We start from the raw sequence: 15,778 nt of genomic DNA on the forward strand, positions 1-15,778 counted from the left end.
CCCACGTTCAATAGCAAAAAGGCATGGAAAAACAAAGTGGCTGGGCATCCGTAAGAACAAAGAAATGGAATCAACATTTGGAGTGGGATGGGGACAGTCAAGGAGTCCATAAGGACTGACTGGTGACATCAAGCAGAACTCAGCCTGTGGGAACAGCAAGAACACTGACTTCCAGAGGGATTGGAGAGATTCTGGAACAGGAAGATGTCATTGTTATCTGCAGAATCTGGACTCGTTGGAGAGTTCACCTGAGTTTGACAGAACAACAGAAATGGCCGGGGTCTGATGGAGATAGCCTGATGGCTCAGGCTTCCCCTCCCCACACTGGCCTGGGCTGTACAGCTTGGTTACCTACTTCCTTTTTAGATGTAGCTACTAGAAAATGTTAACTTACACAGGCACCTCATGATTGTGGCTCATATGACATTCTTCCTGGACAGTACTAGTCTAGGCAGAAGCTCACTGTAATTGCCTGGTGATGACCCTGTTATTCATCCACATGGCTGCAAAGATCAGGTTCCCACTCTGCTTCCTATTTCCTGAGAATCAGCCAATATAGAAGAGTGAATTTAGCGCATCCAAACTGATGTGGGGGCTCCTGGTTCTGACTCTTTCCAGTCATTTAACCACTCGATTACTTGGTGCCTCAGATTCCTGTACGTAACATGAGGATATGCACTGCCTCACGGAGATGCTCCTGGTGCCCATGGTTGTCCACAATCTGACTCCAGATTGCCTTCCAGACCCACCTTCCACACAGCCTGGCGTCCGCACACCCTTTCTCTGAGCCTCTGAGCCTTTCCATTGTTTCTGCATCCTAAGCTTGCTAGTGAATTAGTTAATGATCAAAAGCTTTAACCACTTAAAACACTTTGAGCAGTGTCTGTCACACAAAAAGGGATCAACAAATGTGAAACAAAGTTTACTAAGACCTACAACAATAACAGATACAAAAATGCATTTTCCCTAGTTGGATCTATGGCTACTTCTCCACCCTACATATCAAGTCTTATCTTCCCTATTTGATTCTGAGCTCTCCGTGTTGGAGCACTTCTCCGCAGCCACTCTGGACAGCTTGCTTAGCCCTAGAACATAGTAGCCATCTAGCCAATATTGAGGGAAGGGACTGAGGGTGTTCCCCATCTCATCTACCATTAGCCCAGCGGCCCATGGGACTGGCTAATTTTTCTCCAGAATAGAAACTCTTCAGCATCCTTCCCCATCTTCTGGGCTTGCAGACACAGAGCAAACAGCTTTTGGAAAATGTCAACGTGGTTTCATGGAAACAAGTCCTAGATTTTGTCTGCCCCAGGCTCCTCTGTGGAGCCTTGCCTGTGCTGTGGCTGCTGGAAAGGAGCCTTTTTTGTGTTCTCTTGGTGGTGTGACGAGGTCCACATTCCAGGCCTCCATGGGGAAGGCAATCAACTCAGATGTCCCTTTTTTCTAAAACGGAGGGGCACATGGATTACCAAAATCTCAAAAGAAAATCAGATCATGTGAAAGGAGGTCCCTTCCTAGTTTTATTTCCCTCGATGCTTTGTCGGGCAAAAGAAAAAAGATATATTAGGGGTTCCACATTTTAAGAAAAATTCGTAAAGCTCTCAAAGAACTTTATGAGAAGAATAAAGTGCAAGAAAAATCGATCTAGACAGTAATTCTAAGTAACCACGCTTTGAAATAGTTTTAACCTGAATGTTAAAGAGGGGCAGAGACCAAGGAAAAAACTTCCAGATGTGTAATAACAACTCAAAAATCATTCCTCAAGGTCTGACTTGAATCCTTCTTGCTTCGCTATTGTCCGAGTCCCCACCCATGAGATGGCCCCAGCCCACGTGTTCCTTCAGCCCCCATTCTAACACATGGATCCCAGCATGCTGGGAACCACATAAATGTTGAATCAGCATCAGTTAGTCTACCAGAAGTCACAAGCCAGTGGCAAGGACAGAGTGACTGAGAAACACTTGGAGAAAGACTACAGACAGCCCAGCTATCAACAGAAAAGTCCTGCTTGAGCAGCTTTGCCAATTAAACCAAAGCCAGTCTGCTGAGTAAGGCTCCTACATCTGAGCTGTTTTTGGAGACACTTCATGATTCACACCCAAATCATACAAGATGAAAGAAAATACTGGATAAATCAAGCCAAATATTAAGTTTGGGGGGAAAATTTTATTGGACAAATTAGAAAAATATTGGTATTGTGCTTCAGGAAACCCACTTCTTTCCTCTGGCTGCAGGGGCAGAAACAACCTCAGTGGCAGATGGAGAGGGAATAGGAGTTATTTTAAGTGAGTCGGCTCCGTCCCCCATGCTGGCCACAATCTCCCACTCACACCCACTGTGCTAATCTGGCAGCCTCGGCCAGAACCGAGGGCAACATCCATTTGTAACAAGGATTTAACTGTATGACTGGGCTTGGAGAAGGCCTGTCAGGTTGGAGTGAGGATTCCCTGCTAGAGCTGGCCAAGCACGCTGCTGCTGCTGGTTGTCCCCAGCTGTGGGTGAGGCTCTGACTGGGTCCATAGACGTCTGGTGCAGACACCAGGTTTCTGGGGGAAGTGCCCTAATTACATAACATTATCCTGAAGGATCCAAAGTAACTGGAAATGAAACAACGACTTTGGAGGATTCTTTCATTCCTTCTCCTTCGAAGTCCCTCCTCTGTGCTGAGTGACTGGTGGTGAGGGAGAAGGAGGGAGTCAGTTTTCTGTGTTTGTTGTTCAGGTGAACAAGACAGAGACAAATCAACTACCTGTACGCGCCGAGCTGGGCTGTTCCCCCATGCGGACTGATTCTCAACTGGCATACTTTAGCTACCGCAGCTGCTAGCATATCCTCAGTGCCTCTTTAAAAACAGACAGACAACAGTAACAAAACACTTAGGTTCCCTGGGCTCACACAGAACCTCCCAGTACAGCTACAGTTTGCTTTTCTTCTAGCTCAGAGCTGACCAAGAAAAATAAGGGTGTGAATGTGTGAGAGACAGACAGACAGAGAGACAGACAGAGCGAGGGGGAGAGACAGACAGGCACAGACAGGCGTAGCTGAGGTTGCACAGACTAAGTTGATGTCAGGTTGAAAGTAGAACTGCATGCAGACTGCATGATCCCAAGGACTCTGTCTGTTTACTCATGTGTGTGTGGATACAATCCCTCACTGATGTTTATCATGATAACCTGAACAAGGTGAATAATTAAAAATGTTCTTTAAATCCAGCCCCCACCCCCGCAAGCATCCACCACCACCGAGTCCTCGCAATCTTTATAGCAGTCAATAAAACACAAACAGAATGCCCACAGAACTGCCACGGTCCCCACAATATCCTGGGGCTTGATTTGTCACACAAGGCTCTTTACTTGTATTATCCCATTTACACTGACAACCCATAATATTATACTTTTTAGTTATGACAAGATTACAAGAGAAAATGATGCTCAGAAAGGCTGTGTGACTTGCCCAAAGTCACACAGCTGGTTTATGATGGGACTAGGAATCAAGGATAACCTATGTACTGCTGAAGTTGAATTCCTTCCACTTCACTGCTGTCTTTTTCCCAGCAGGAAAATATAAAACTCAGGGAGGGTTAACATCCACTATTGATTACACAGATGGGTTAGTTCACAGAATCCTCAACAGTGGGCATCACACCAAACCTCTTCTAAATATGTCATGGCCTCAGTGTCACAGATGGAAAAAATGAGATAGATGGTCCATTGACCTGGCCACTCCTGATGTTCTTATTGTGGGTCAACTTCAAAAAGCTTCATCTGGTTTGGGTCCTCAAAAGTGAGATGTGCAGCATTTGCTTGGGCCACCGCATTTATGGGAATCTGACCCTAGCTGCCATTTCCAGTGAAATCATTCATTGCAGTGTTTCAACAGAGAGAACAGAAATGACTTGGATCTGTGGGTATTTGCACTGTCAGGAGATGATCAGTGTTGACTGGTTGGCCTATTCTTCTAAGAGCCTTTCAGCTGCCCTCTCAGCGGCTACAGTTCTGAAGTCCATGAGATGGATTATTTGCAAACAGGCCATTTGCTGCATGACCAGGAGATGTGAAAGACCAGAAAGTCTCTGAAATGACTGCACAGATGGGAGCTGCTCACTTCCACATTATAGAGAAAGGGAAGGTACCCTGGTGACCCTTCTGACATCTGGTTCCATTTTATTCCTTCTTTAAAAGCTGATAAATAGGAAAGTTAATTCATTCACTGGCAGAAGATCCAGGTTTGATTGCTTCATTTACTCTGATTCACTCCAACTTGGAATAAATAAGCACTAGGAGCCTACTGTCAGCCACATCAAACATATATCTCCTACCACCCTCAACAAGCAACCCCAACTGCAAGACTTAGAAATGGGTACTGTGCTAAGCTTTTTAAACTTAAATACACTTTTAGACTTAAATATCCTTAAAAAGTTAGGTAGGTTTTTCAGTCAGACTTTTCAGCAATTCTGAATTAAGTTTGGAATCAGCTAACCAGTTAATTCAATCCTTTTTTGATAAAAAGCTTGTTGAAGTCAAGTATTACCTTAAGTTGCATCCTGAAGCATGCATATGGGATCCATATGATGTGGCCATGACTCCATTAATACCAGGGCGATTAGAGCAAAGTTGGATGGTGATGGAGCTAAAACACGAACTTCTTCTAAACAATGATTCAAGGGAGAAGCAAACTGGTCCACAAGATGTTTCACAAATAAACGTTTGCATAGCAGGCACTGCTGATATTTTCTAATTTTGATGAAAGGAAAAAAGACATGTGGAGTGGATGGGTATGTGTGAGTGTGTGTGTGTGTGTGTGTGCATGTGTGCACAGCTATAGGAAATGAACTATACTTTCTTAACATTCAAAAGCAGAGTTTACTATATTACTCTTTATACTTTTATATCTTCTTTAAAATTGGCTAACCACAGACCAAAAGGGATGTCTTTTTGTCAACACATTGCAACTAGATCAGGGGTGCAAACATGTGGTGCCCTCTCTGCCATGCCCCTCCAGAATCCACAGTGCACCAAATCTGGCTGCCCTTCAGAATCCTCCTAAACACAGTGCTCCAGGCAGCCTCTCCCCAGGGATCAGAATGGACCATGCTATTCTGGGCTGTCTTGGACTAGGCCTAACTCCACTCACTTCAAAGAGAGCTAAAACGATGCTGAAAGAAAATAGTTACATGTCAGCTCACTAAACAGTGCTACTGGATACAGCATACGCAGGACAAGGGGGAAAATCTCAACGGTTTCAATGAAACACAAAAGATATTGTTGAGTATCTTCAAACCAGCAGGCACCGGGCTTGGGTAATGTTCCAACTCCATCATGATGAATTTCCAGGGATCTTGACTCTTATTTGTTGTATCAAATGTAATTTTCAAGAAGTTGGTCTCAGGACTTCCCTGGTGGTCCAATGGTTAAGAATCCGCCTGCCCATGCGGGGCACACAGGTTTGACCCCTGGTCTGGGAAGACGCCACATGTCACGGGGCAACTAAGCCCGTGGGCAGCCACCACTGAAGCCTATGCACTCTACAGCCGGTGCTCCACAGCCAGAGCAGCCACTGCAACGAGAAGCCTGCGCACTGCAGCCAGAGAAAGCCTGTCCACGGCAGTGAAGGCCTAGCAAGTTCCGAAATGAATAAATAAGTAGATCGTTTTTTCTTTAAGTTGGTTTCAGGCTGGAGGGTGAGAGATCATTTGTTTCATAAAGCTACCTATTATGATGTATATTTCAAACTGAACAGAGTTTTAAAATTTTACATATATTGGCAAACATGAAATAAATAAGTTGCAAGACATATATGGATTTATATGTAAAAACATGATAGCAAATATATTTACCTTATATTATTTGCATATGATATGTCAAAATGCTAGTTATAAACTATTAAAACAGCTTTTCACAGACAGTATTATGAATTGAGCATTTCAAGTGAAACCTGCAAAGTGTCACCACTGTAGAACTGAAGAAAACCTTTTAAAATCATAAAATGAGAAACACAGAAATAAGTATTTCTCTTACCAGTGGTCTGAGTTCTGGATGCGTCAGGATATATCCATTATTTGTGATTGCAAAGGCATAGCCATGAATCCCTAACTGTAAGAAGAAGTGAGAAAGAAACCTTCATTAGCTTGCTCCCTGGTGAATTCACAAAGCAGAAAGCAGCCCGACATTTAGTAATTTACAGCTTAAACTTGGCATTCATAACCCTTATCAGCACAATATTTCATTAAAATGAATGCAAGGCACTGATCCTTGACATTTGGTGGAAATGAAGACCTGTCACAGGATAAGCTCAGCAAATAGCACAATTTAAAATGTCACAGACCCATGTTGGCATCCAAAGACCCCACTTTGATTTATTTAAAATGAAAACAATTATAATTTTTAAAAAGCAAGTGGCTAATGTTTCTGGAGACCCTATGTCCAAGTGAACAGAATTTTGTCAACCTGGGTGTCTTTTCTCTACCTGAGATAAGTAAGGCAAGAGGGGCCTCCCTCTGATGCACCCTAGGCTCCCGACAATTCCATACCCCCAAGGCCATCTCAAGCATGCATTCTCCTAGGCAGTCATTTTCCGTAATTCTTCAAGGAAAAAAGTGTCCCCACAAGCCTATATAGGAGCCTGCCAACCCCTTTTACATCCTTTCGTCTTTAAACTGTGAGGCCGCCAAGCTTTTCCATGCATGCTTCCATCGACACAAAGCCTGGGTAATTTTCTATGCAGAGCCTCACTTAATTTATGTTTTCTGACTAAATAGGACTATGGGAAATAGTTTGAGAGCAATGAAATGTTTTATTAGCTTTAAAAAGTATGTAATCAAATTTAACACTGCACTTATTTAAATAATAATCCCAGCTTTTTGACAATATTTCTATTACACAGTTGAATGCATCCATTGGCTACAATAAATTTACCTACAAATCATTCATGTATTAAAATGGCCTCTGGCATAAAACCCATACTGATCTCTCTCTCTGAAGAAAGAAAATGTAACCCACTTTTGCCAGAGCAGTGAAAGGGGAGAAGAAGAAAAAATCCTTTTTCCCAATGAGTTATTTCATAGTCCTGAGCCCTCACTGTTATTTTCTTGAAAATTCTCTGCTGCTCGCATTCTTGAATATGATACTATTAAATGATCCAGACAACAGAGTTTACAAACCAAGAATGACCCTGTCTGCTTGTTAGCTTAACGTCAAGGTGATGTGAAATTAACTTCAGAGAATTTAACACCGGCAATTAAAAGTATTCCTTGCATTACGAAAAGCAAATATGCACGTGGTAGTCAAGGGCAACAGACATTTTCTTCTGGAGTTACCTTACACAGCAAGTCTTAATAAGATTCTACTTGATTCTAATGATAAAAGTATATTTCATTATGCTGTGAAAGATAAACCAGAGATTTCCTATCCTTTGAGATGTATATCGTCTCTTTTCATCTTGTCTCTTGGAAAAATGTCAGACACAGTCAGCACTGCATTAATTACCTTTATTATGTCCCTGTTTAATACAGACTGAGGAGTCAAAACGGACTCAGAGAGTTTGACTTTTTCCATTAAAGGCAAAAGTGGTCTTTGGTTGGAAATTCAAACTCACGATGAGACCAAACAAATGATATTTTATAGTCAACTAATATATTCAGTGGCTTCTAATGTACATTCCTTCACTTCTTGGTTTGCCTGTAGGAAGCAATACTCAAAAGAAAGTAAAACTCCATGCATATGCCCCCTCCAAGCTCTCTACTTTTCTTGTGTATCACTTATCTAAGTGATAATCAATTATTTGTGAGGTTGACTATAAATAGTCAAGATATCAGTCAAGGCCTTTGATTATTTAAAGCCTATCTCCCTGCCAGAATATAAGTTCTGTGACAGCCAAGGTCATACCATGCAGTTATAGAGGGATGGCTAGGATGAAGGGAAGAGGGGTCAAGAAAGGAGGAAGCAGGAAAGGAGGAAGAAGGGAAGTAACAGAAGCTGAATTGAGTGCAGATCCTACAAAAGTATCCTGAACTCTCTGCTTCTTTCCTGGGATGCAGAGACTGAGGTGACCTTCCCACCCAATGTCCTCCACTCATTGTTTAGCTGCCATCTTGCTTCCTTGTTGCTCACTCACATTTCACTCTCCCAGAACCTGCCTCTGTCATGCCCCCTCGCCCACCAAAATGCCACCAGAACTCCTTTCTCTGCAGTTGCCAAACCATATAGAATGTACCCTCTTTTCCTGGTTGTCTTAGCCTACTGCCCCCTCTTCCTTGACACTCTAATCCCTCAGTTTCCAGGCCCCACACTCCCGGATTCCCTCCCTTTCGTAGGATCCTCGTCCTCTACTCACCCTGGAAGCAGTAAGCTTCTGTCCCCAGTGCTCCTTGTCTGCTTTAGCTCCTTCTCCTCCAGCATGATTCATCAACCACCTGAATGCTGTTGACCTCCAGATCTGTGCTCCAGCTTTGGCCTCTCGCCTCAGTGGTAGACCCCAGGGTTCAAGTGTGTGTCTCTACCTGGACATCACACAGGTGCCCAGACTCGCCCAGTCCAACGTGGGCCCCTTCCCTTAGTGCTGCTCTCCCTGCACTTCTCTCTCAGTTGGTGGCACCACCAACCACCCACCCAACTCTCAAGTTAGAAACTAAAGAACCATCCCTAGATCCCTTTCTCTTTCATCCCCAACTTGTTGACCTAAGTAATCACTAAGTTTTTCTCCAGAAATCATTTAGATTCATCTCTGCTTCCCCACCTTACCATCCATGTAGATTTAATATAGCAGATTTCCACCATGGTCCTACCTGTTCTTTCTGCCTCAAAGCTTGGCCCCAACAAAGTTATCCTTCAGATTAATCAAAGTCAAAGGTAACTCTGACTCTGTTGTTTCCCTTTGTAAAACCCACTAAAGACCTCTTTTATGTGTAGAAAGTTAAAGTGAAAGTCTCTCAGTCATCTCTGACTCTTTGTGACCCCATGGACTACACAGTCCATGGAATTCTCCAGGCCGTAATACTGGAGTGGGTAGCCTTTCCCCTCCCAACTCAGGGAGTGAATCCAGGTCTCCTGCATTGCAGGTGGATTCTTTAACAGCTGAGCCACAAGCGAAGCCCCAAGAAAACTGGAGTGGGTAGCCTGTCCTTTCTCTAGTGGATCTTCCTGATCCAGGAGTCAAACTGGGGTCTCCTGCATTGCAGGCAGATTCTTTACCAACTGAGCTAAGCCATCAGGGAAGCTCTCTTTCACTTTCATGTGTGAGATAGAATCTACGGGTCTATCCATCAGGTCTCCCTGGGGTCTGGCCCCTACCTACTTACCCAGCATTTCCTTCCTCCACTCATTGCCTCTCAAGAGCTCATGACAGCAACAATAAACCCCCTACAGCTTTTTTCTCCCACTGAGACCTTTACTCAATGAATGCAAGCTGTCCAGAGCACTACTCCTTCCCACTTCTCCCCAGCTATGAGCTCAGCCTCATGATCTTCTCCTATAAACATGTCTCTCCGGTTGCGCCCTCCTTTCCGTATCACGTCTCCATAAAACTCTGAGAATTTTTCCATTACTACCTTCACCTTAATGCATGAAAATGCCACACTTCCTTTTCTGCCCGCTTCTCAACCCTAGCTGGATGTCTTTCCTTCATCTGCCTTATTCTAGACACTCCCCCATCAGAATGGGCTCTCTGTGGGAAAGGAAGCCTCTCATTCATCTTTTGACTGTTCCAGCCTCTAGCATAATGTCTAGCACATGGCAGGTGCTCCAGTTAAGGTCTGCATGTATTTAAGATAGTCATCACTTTACCCAAATATTACCTCATTCATCTTTAAAATTTGAGCTAGAGTAAATATCGAATGTAAGCTGAAAAGGAGAAGCTGATTTGCTATGGGTGGTACATAGTCAGTCCTCCTCAAGCCTGTACCTGAGAAAGTCTTCTTGACATTCAGAAACTATCTGGTTAAAATCCTTCCCAGGAGAACAGTGAGAAAATAACATCAGAATGTTTTGTTGGTTCGTTGACTGCAAATGGATATAACCTAATGTAGATGGAAGAAGAGAAACTTAGCAAATCTCAAAACACATTCCCCATTCTGTGGATGAGTCTCTCAAAAAACCTAAAACTTGTAGATGGCAATGTCCAACATTTGCTTAGGGCCTCAAATCAATATACAGATGAAATCTCTAATTTTTGTTTCATCTGAAATACAACTAGCCATTCTGTCCATTCTAACATGCAGTCCCGTGCCGCAGTCAGAGAGCAGATGGGACACAAGGCCTCCCGGCACTTGGGGCTGCCAGAGGGGCCCCCATCCTGAAGCACGCTCTCCTGGTGGCCAGAGGCCTTGTGGTGCAAAAGCCTGGGGAAGGAGGTGCTTCCCTTCCAAGTGCAGAGAATCGGGACTAATGAAGTGAACCCAATTATAAAATGGCTCTTTACATTAACAGAGGCTGTGGTGTCTGGAAATTATTGCTGGGGTGTCTGGAATTCTTAATAAAAATTACAGGAAGTCTGATTGCTTGTGGGAAAATCTATGAAGCTAATGGAAAATAAAGAATTCTATCAATATCTTCTGGGAAAACCACACGAGCCAAGAGCTGACTCATCTTTACAAGGTGTTAATCAAGAGAAAAAGGTGTGATCTGCACTCTGATCCCTGGAGCTCTCCTCTCCTAGATGAGAGAGCCCCATTCACCCACGGTTCACTCCAGCTGCCATGGACACCTCTTCCCACAGCTCTGGTGGGGACCAGAGGAAGGGCAACTTAGATTAAGGTATGCCACCTGGGTCTCTGGTTCCCAGACCCTTTGGGGAAAGCAGCCAATTTTCTGTAGCTGATCTTCTTCTTATCCCCTTATTACACTTTGTTTCCTTCATCATTTACTTGCTGAGTTATAACGAGAAATAATGAGTTATTTCACATATCTTCATCTAAAAATGGGACCAAGTGGTACTTGTTTCATGGGAGTGTAACGAGGATTCAGTGGGAACAGTGAATATAAAGCACTTTTACCATACTAAACACACAGTGAAAAGTTCAGTGAATGTCTTATTGTATTATTTTAGCTACTAATTTTTTTAATATATTTTAACTATTACTATTATTGTCCTTTATCGTTTCTTATGGCTCTAGGCTTCAGTTCAGTTCAGTCACTCAGTTGTGTCCAACTCTTTGCAAGCCCATGGACTGCAGCATGCCAGGCTTCCCCCATCACCAACTCCCAGAGCTTGCTCAGACTCATGTCCATCAAGTCAGTGATGCCATCCAACCATCTCATCCTCTGTCGTCCCCTTCTCCCACCTTCAATCTTTTCCAGCATCAGGGTCTTTTCCAATGGGTCAGTTCTTCACATCAGGTGGCTAAAGTATTGGAGTTTCAGCTTCAGCATCAGTCCTCCCAGTGAATATTCAGGACTGATTTCCTTTATGATGGACTGGTTGGATCTCCTTGCAGTCCAAGGGACTCTCAAGAGTCTTCTCCAACACTACAGTTCAAAAGCATCAATTCTGCAGCACTCAACTTTCTTTATGGTCCAACTCTCACATCCATACATGACTACTGGAAAAAACACAGCCTTGACCGGATGGACCTATGTTTTCAAAGTAATGTCTCTACTTTTTAATATGCTGTCTAGGTTGGTAATAGCTAAAGCATGCACTGCTAGTTTGAGACTTGGCAAGATATTTAAATTTTCTGAGTCTCTTGTTTCTTTAGCCAAGGATAGCAGTGTCTACTGCATTAAGTGAGATAATGCTATAAAGATCTTAGTACATTGCCTAGTAGAAGAAGCTTTGAAAAACAAATTCACAGGGTAATTGTTACCATTTCCTATATGTTCTGGGCTCCCAAGGTGGCTCAGTGGTAAAGAATCCACCTGCCAGTGCAGGAGACATGCATCCCAGGGTCAGGAAGATCCCCTGGAGGAGGAAATAGCAACCCACTCCAGTATTCTTGCCTGAAGAATCCCATGGACAGAGAAGCCTGGTGAGCTATACAGTCCATGGGGTTGCAGAGTTAGACACAACGGAGTGACCAAGCACACACACACCTATATGTTCATCCTTTCTGGATTTACTGGGCATATATTAAATAGTGGCCCTGTATCTGGGCTTCTACATCTTATTTGATGCTAGAGGCTTAAGAGTGGTAAAGGTTGGATGCTCTTTCTTAAACAGTGAGCCAGCAATTCTGGGCCTCTAAGTCTAAGGAATTCAATAAGAGTAAAGTCCACTATCTTTATGGGCCTCGAATAGCTCCCTAACCCCCTGACTTTCCACCTCTAGGGAGCTAAACAGTTTTCAACATGTGCTTTTGTGAGTTTGGGTCAACCAGATGTCGTATTACACTCTGGAAACTGAACTCCAAATGGAAAAGCCCTTTTGGTGAAAGAACCCGGCTGTCAGAGCTCCAAGGTGATAGCAGGAAGAAAGACCTTTGTCATCTCAGTAAACCCAATCAGAAAATTTATTTTGTTAATGAGGCCACCTTTTGTAGCCTGGATACCTGATTTTAGCTTAGAGTTGATTTCCTTTGATTATGAAGGTAGCTTTCTAATTTGATCACCTAAATGGAATCAGCACATGGGAACAGACACACCTTGCTTATTCAAAGAAGTTTCCTCTTCTAGGAGTGGATCAGGTTCTAAGGACCATCTAGGAAGCACTGGGAAGAACCTGACCTTATGGGTTCTCTGAGAAGCCTGGGCCAAGAGGTAGAGGTGCAGCATGGGCTTCTGGAAAGTGGTGATGTGCTGATGTCCACAGCTAAGGGGAGCCTGAGAAGGCAGGGGTTCACACCTTGAGTCCGAACAATCCCCTATGGATCTCACTCCTCAGCTCTCTATCCAATCTTCGCATGACCTATTTTGCTTTCTTAGGAAAAACACCATACAGTGAAATGATTTCAGGTGGCATGTAGACCCTGTATTTAAGCTTTCCTACTCCACCCTCTCAACTGTCCCCAGAATTCAAAACAAACTTACACTTCTCTTACTGCAATAGGTTTAATGTAGCACTACGAAAGGAATATTAATTCGTACCCCATTACCTTTCAGGATAAACGGAATATTTATTCAGTAGAAGCAGGGACCACTTTTATTTGTGCCTCACTGGGTTTCTGTTAAGAAGATTTTAGGGGGTCCTCAGATTGGGGTAAGTCAAGACTGGCTTAGAAAATCATCAGAGGTGTAAGACCTGTATAGTCCTGCAGACTTGTGTAGACTTTCACAGGCCCATACAAACCTGGGTGGGCGCATGTAGACCTAATCAGATCTTCCTGGACTGTTATTATTCTACCAAAACAAAACAACACAGAATCCGCTAGAAAGAGTGGGTTTCCTTCAAGCTTTTCTTGTCACTATGGCAAGCTGTGAGATTATCTCGTGCATCTGGCTCTCGACTCTTAATTAAGTGATGCATTACCTTATATTTGGGGATGGTCTTCAGAAGTTCTTTCACTGGGACATCTGTGCCGACCACACCGAGAAGAATGCCTTTTGATCTCTATTGAAAAGAAACATTAAACAATAAAAACAACAGAATGTTAATTTGGCAGAATAAATATAATGTCCTGAAAAGTCACACACCATAGGCACTATCTGGAGCCTTCTTCAAACTGAGAGAAATTGAAGCTTAATCCAGATTTGCAAGAGGTAATTTCTATTCCCCACCCAAAACATTCCTAGGAAAGAATGGCAGCTTCTCAGGCCAAACATTGCCTATTATAACCCTCAACACACACCCTAAGAACCATTTCCTTTTCTCTCCTGAAAATTAAGAATCTGAAGAGGCCAAGGAGTTTCAATCATTAATCAGCTTCTCTTACAGAAACTTTTTACAGGAAACACTTAGCATGTTAACTATGTTCTCAATTTATACTGCCATCTGGTGCCCAGGAGAAAGTGACTAAATAGCCAGAGAAAGATGCAAAAACCCTAACATTTTTCCAGACAGTTGGAACCAAGGACTGGGGTAAAGGCATAGGCCTCTAGGGTTCCAGGTCCCAAGGTCAACGTGATGTGCTATACTTTCTGATGTCAGAAAGGGCCTTCTAAAATAAGATACACATTGCTACTATCCTGTCTGCTGTTTCACCCCAATGCAACTGCCCCCAGAACCTCAGGCCATGTTCCTATTTGGAAATAGGGTCTTTGTAGATGTATTTAATCAAGGATCTCAAAGTGAAATTATCCTGGACACAGGATGGGGCCTGTATCCAACAATTTGTGTCTTTATAAGAGGAAAGGATACAGAGATAAGCAGAGAAGAGGGCCGTGTGAAGACAGAGGTGGAGACTGGAGTGGGCAAGGAAGGAGTCTCCCCTACAATCAACTTCTTAATTTTAGACTTCTGGCCCCTAGAATTGTTAAAATACACGTCTATTGTAAGCCATCCCATCTATAACACTTCACTGTCACAGCCCTGGGGATCTAATTCAAGGTTGGGACCTATAAATGAGAGTGAGATCATCCCATCACAATCAAGGATTCTTTCTGGAGATTTCCTTCCTCTGGTCATTTAAACACTTCAATTTTGGAAAAGTGATGCATACTGTAAAAAGATGCCTGCTTAAATTCCTCTCATCTATTCTTGATTTCATGATTCTAACAGCAGGATTAAAAGTGAGGAAAAATTATACATCCTCCATCCTTAAGTTAAATAAGTAAATAAAGGTCACCAGAACTTGAGTCAGAGAGGGTCTGAGTTAACGACCCCCTTAGCATCAAGAAGGAAATCCAGTCACTGTACTCACAGTCTCATTCTGCTTACTAAACACAGGCATGGCGACCGTGGTCATCAGGACGGGGCCCTGATCATCAGCAAGCTGGATGGAGAAAGAAAAGCCAGTTACCTGAGAATAGTCTGGAAAAAACAGTACCAGGGGCCATACCTTTTCACTATCTCATCCCTTCCTGACCAGGGGCTGTTGGAAATGGACCAGTGTCCACTCAAGTCTTTATAGCTTAGGTGGGAGGACAATATTCCTCTACCTGGATGTGCTAATGAGGATCCTAGCCTCTCCTCACGGGTGGGGGAAACAATGATAGCTACCATCAGTCACTCCAGCTGATCTGTTTACTGCATTCAGCCATTTGAGTTCAAATAAAGCCCTGTTTGGATCCTAGTGATTCATTTTATTTTATTACTACAGATTGATTTTATCGTTTTACTTTACAGACTTTATGTTCAATATGTGCAATATTAATGCTTCTCCTTAATGTGGAAATTGAGGATCAGAAAGCATGAGCATAAGGGGTTTTACGAGTTGCCCCTGCTGCAAACAATGGAATCTGGAAGCATTTATTCTCCCCAAGGTAGCTGAGTCATGGCCCTTTTGAATCTCTACATGTATCTACATGCCAGTCCCAGATGGAAAACAAACAAAATGAAAAAATAACTTATCCATTTCATCCCTGAATCACTGGTAACTGAAGCTGAACATTCCTCCTGGAAGAACAACCCTTGAATTTGGCCCATAGTATACTTCTGTAACTCATTGAATTGCATACAAGTGCACTGAGACCCACCATCATATCTGTCTTTCACAACAGTGTCAGGAGAAAGGTATAAACCCCTACCTTGCTCTGTGAGCAAATGGGGAAACTGAGTCTTAGATAACAGTAGGCTTTGGTCCAAGACAAACCTGGTTCTAGTTCTCAGCTTTGAATCTTTATCTAACCCTTCATGTTCTCATATAAAATAACACCAACTATTCCTCAGCATTGTTGCCATGAAGATAAAATGTGAAACTGTCCATCAAAGTACTTGGCATCTGCAAGTGCTCAAAGGATGTTAGTTTCCTTTC

General features: G+C 43.1%; 1 protein-coding gene across 5 annotated transcripts in view; it reads right to left on the minus strand.

Annotated features, from left to right (window-relative positions):
* CACNA2D3 (calcium voltage-gated channel auxiliary subunit alpha2delta 3) overlaps positions 1-15,778 on the minus strand; it is a 903,838-nt gene that overhangs the window by 203,767 nt on the left and 684,293 nt on the right. For all 5 annotated transcript variants that reach the window (XM_061396642.1, XM_061396641.1, XM_061396640.1 and 2 more), the window contains 3 exons: positions 14,726-14,797; positions 13,396-13,476; positions 6,018-6,092 (listed from right to left, as the gene is read on the minus strand). In XM_061396642.1, coding sequence (XP_061252626.1) covers positions 6,018-6,092; positions 13,396-13,476; positions 14,726-14,797 — 228 coding nt within the window. The remainder of the gene's footprint in view (positions 1-6,017; positions 6,093-13,395; positions 13,477-14,725; positions 14,798-15,778) is intronic.

Source organism: Bos javanicus, chromosome 22 (genome assembly GCF_032452875.1).
Source record: "Bos javanicus breed banteng chromosome 22, ARS-OSU_banteng_1.0, whole genome shotgun sequence".
Lineage (NCBI taxonomy): Eukaryota > Metazoa > Chordata > Mammalia > Artiodactyla > Bovidae > Bos > Bos javanicus.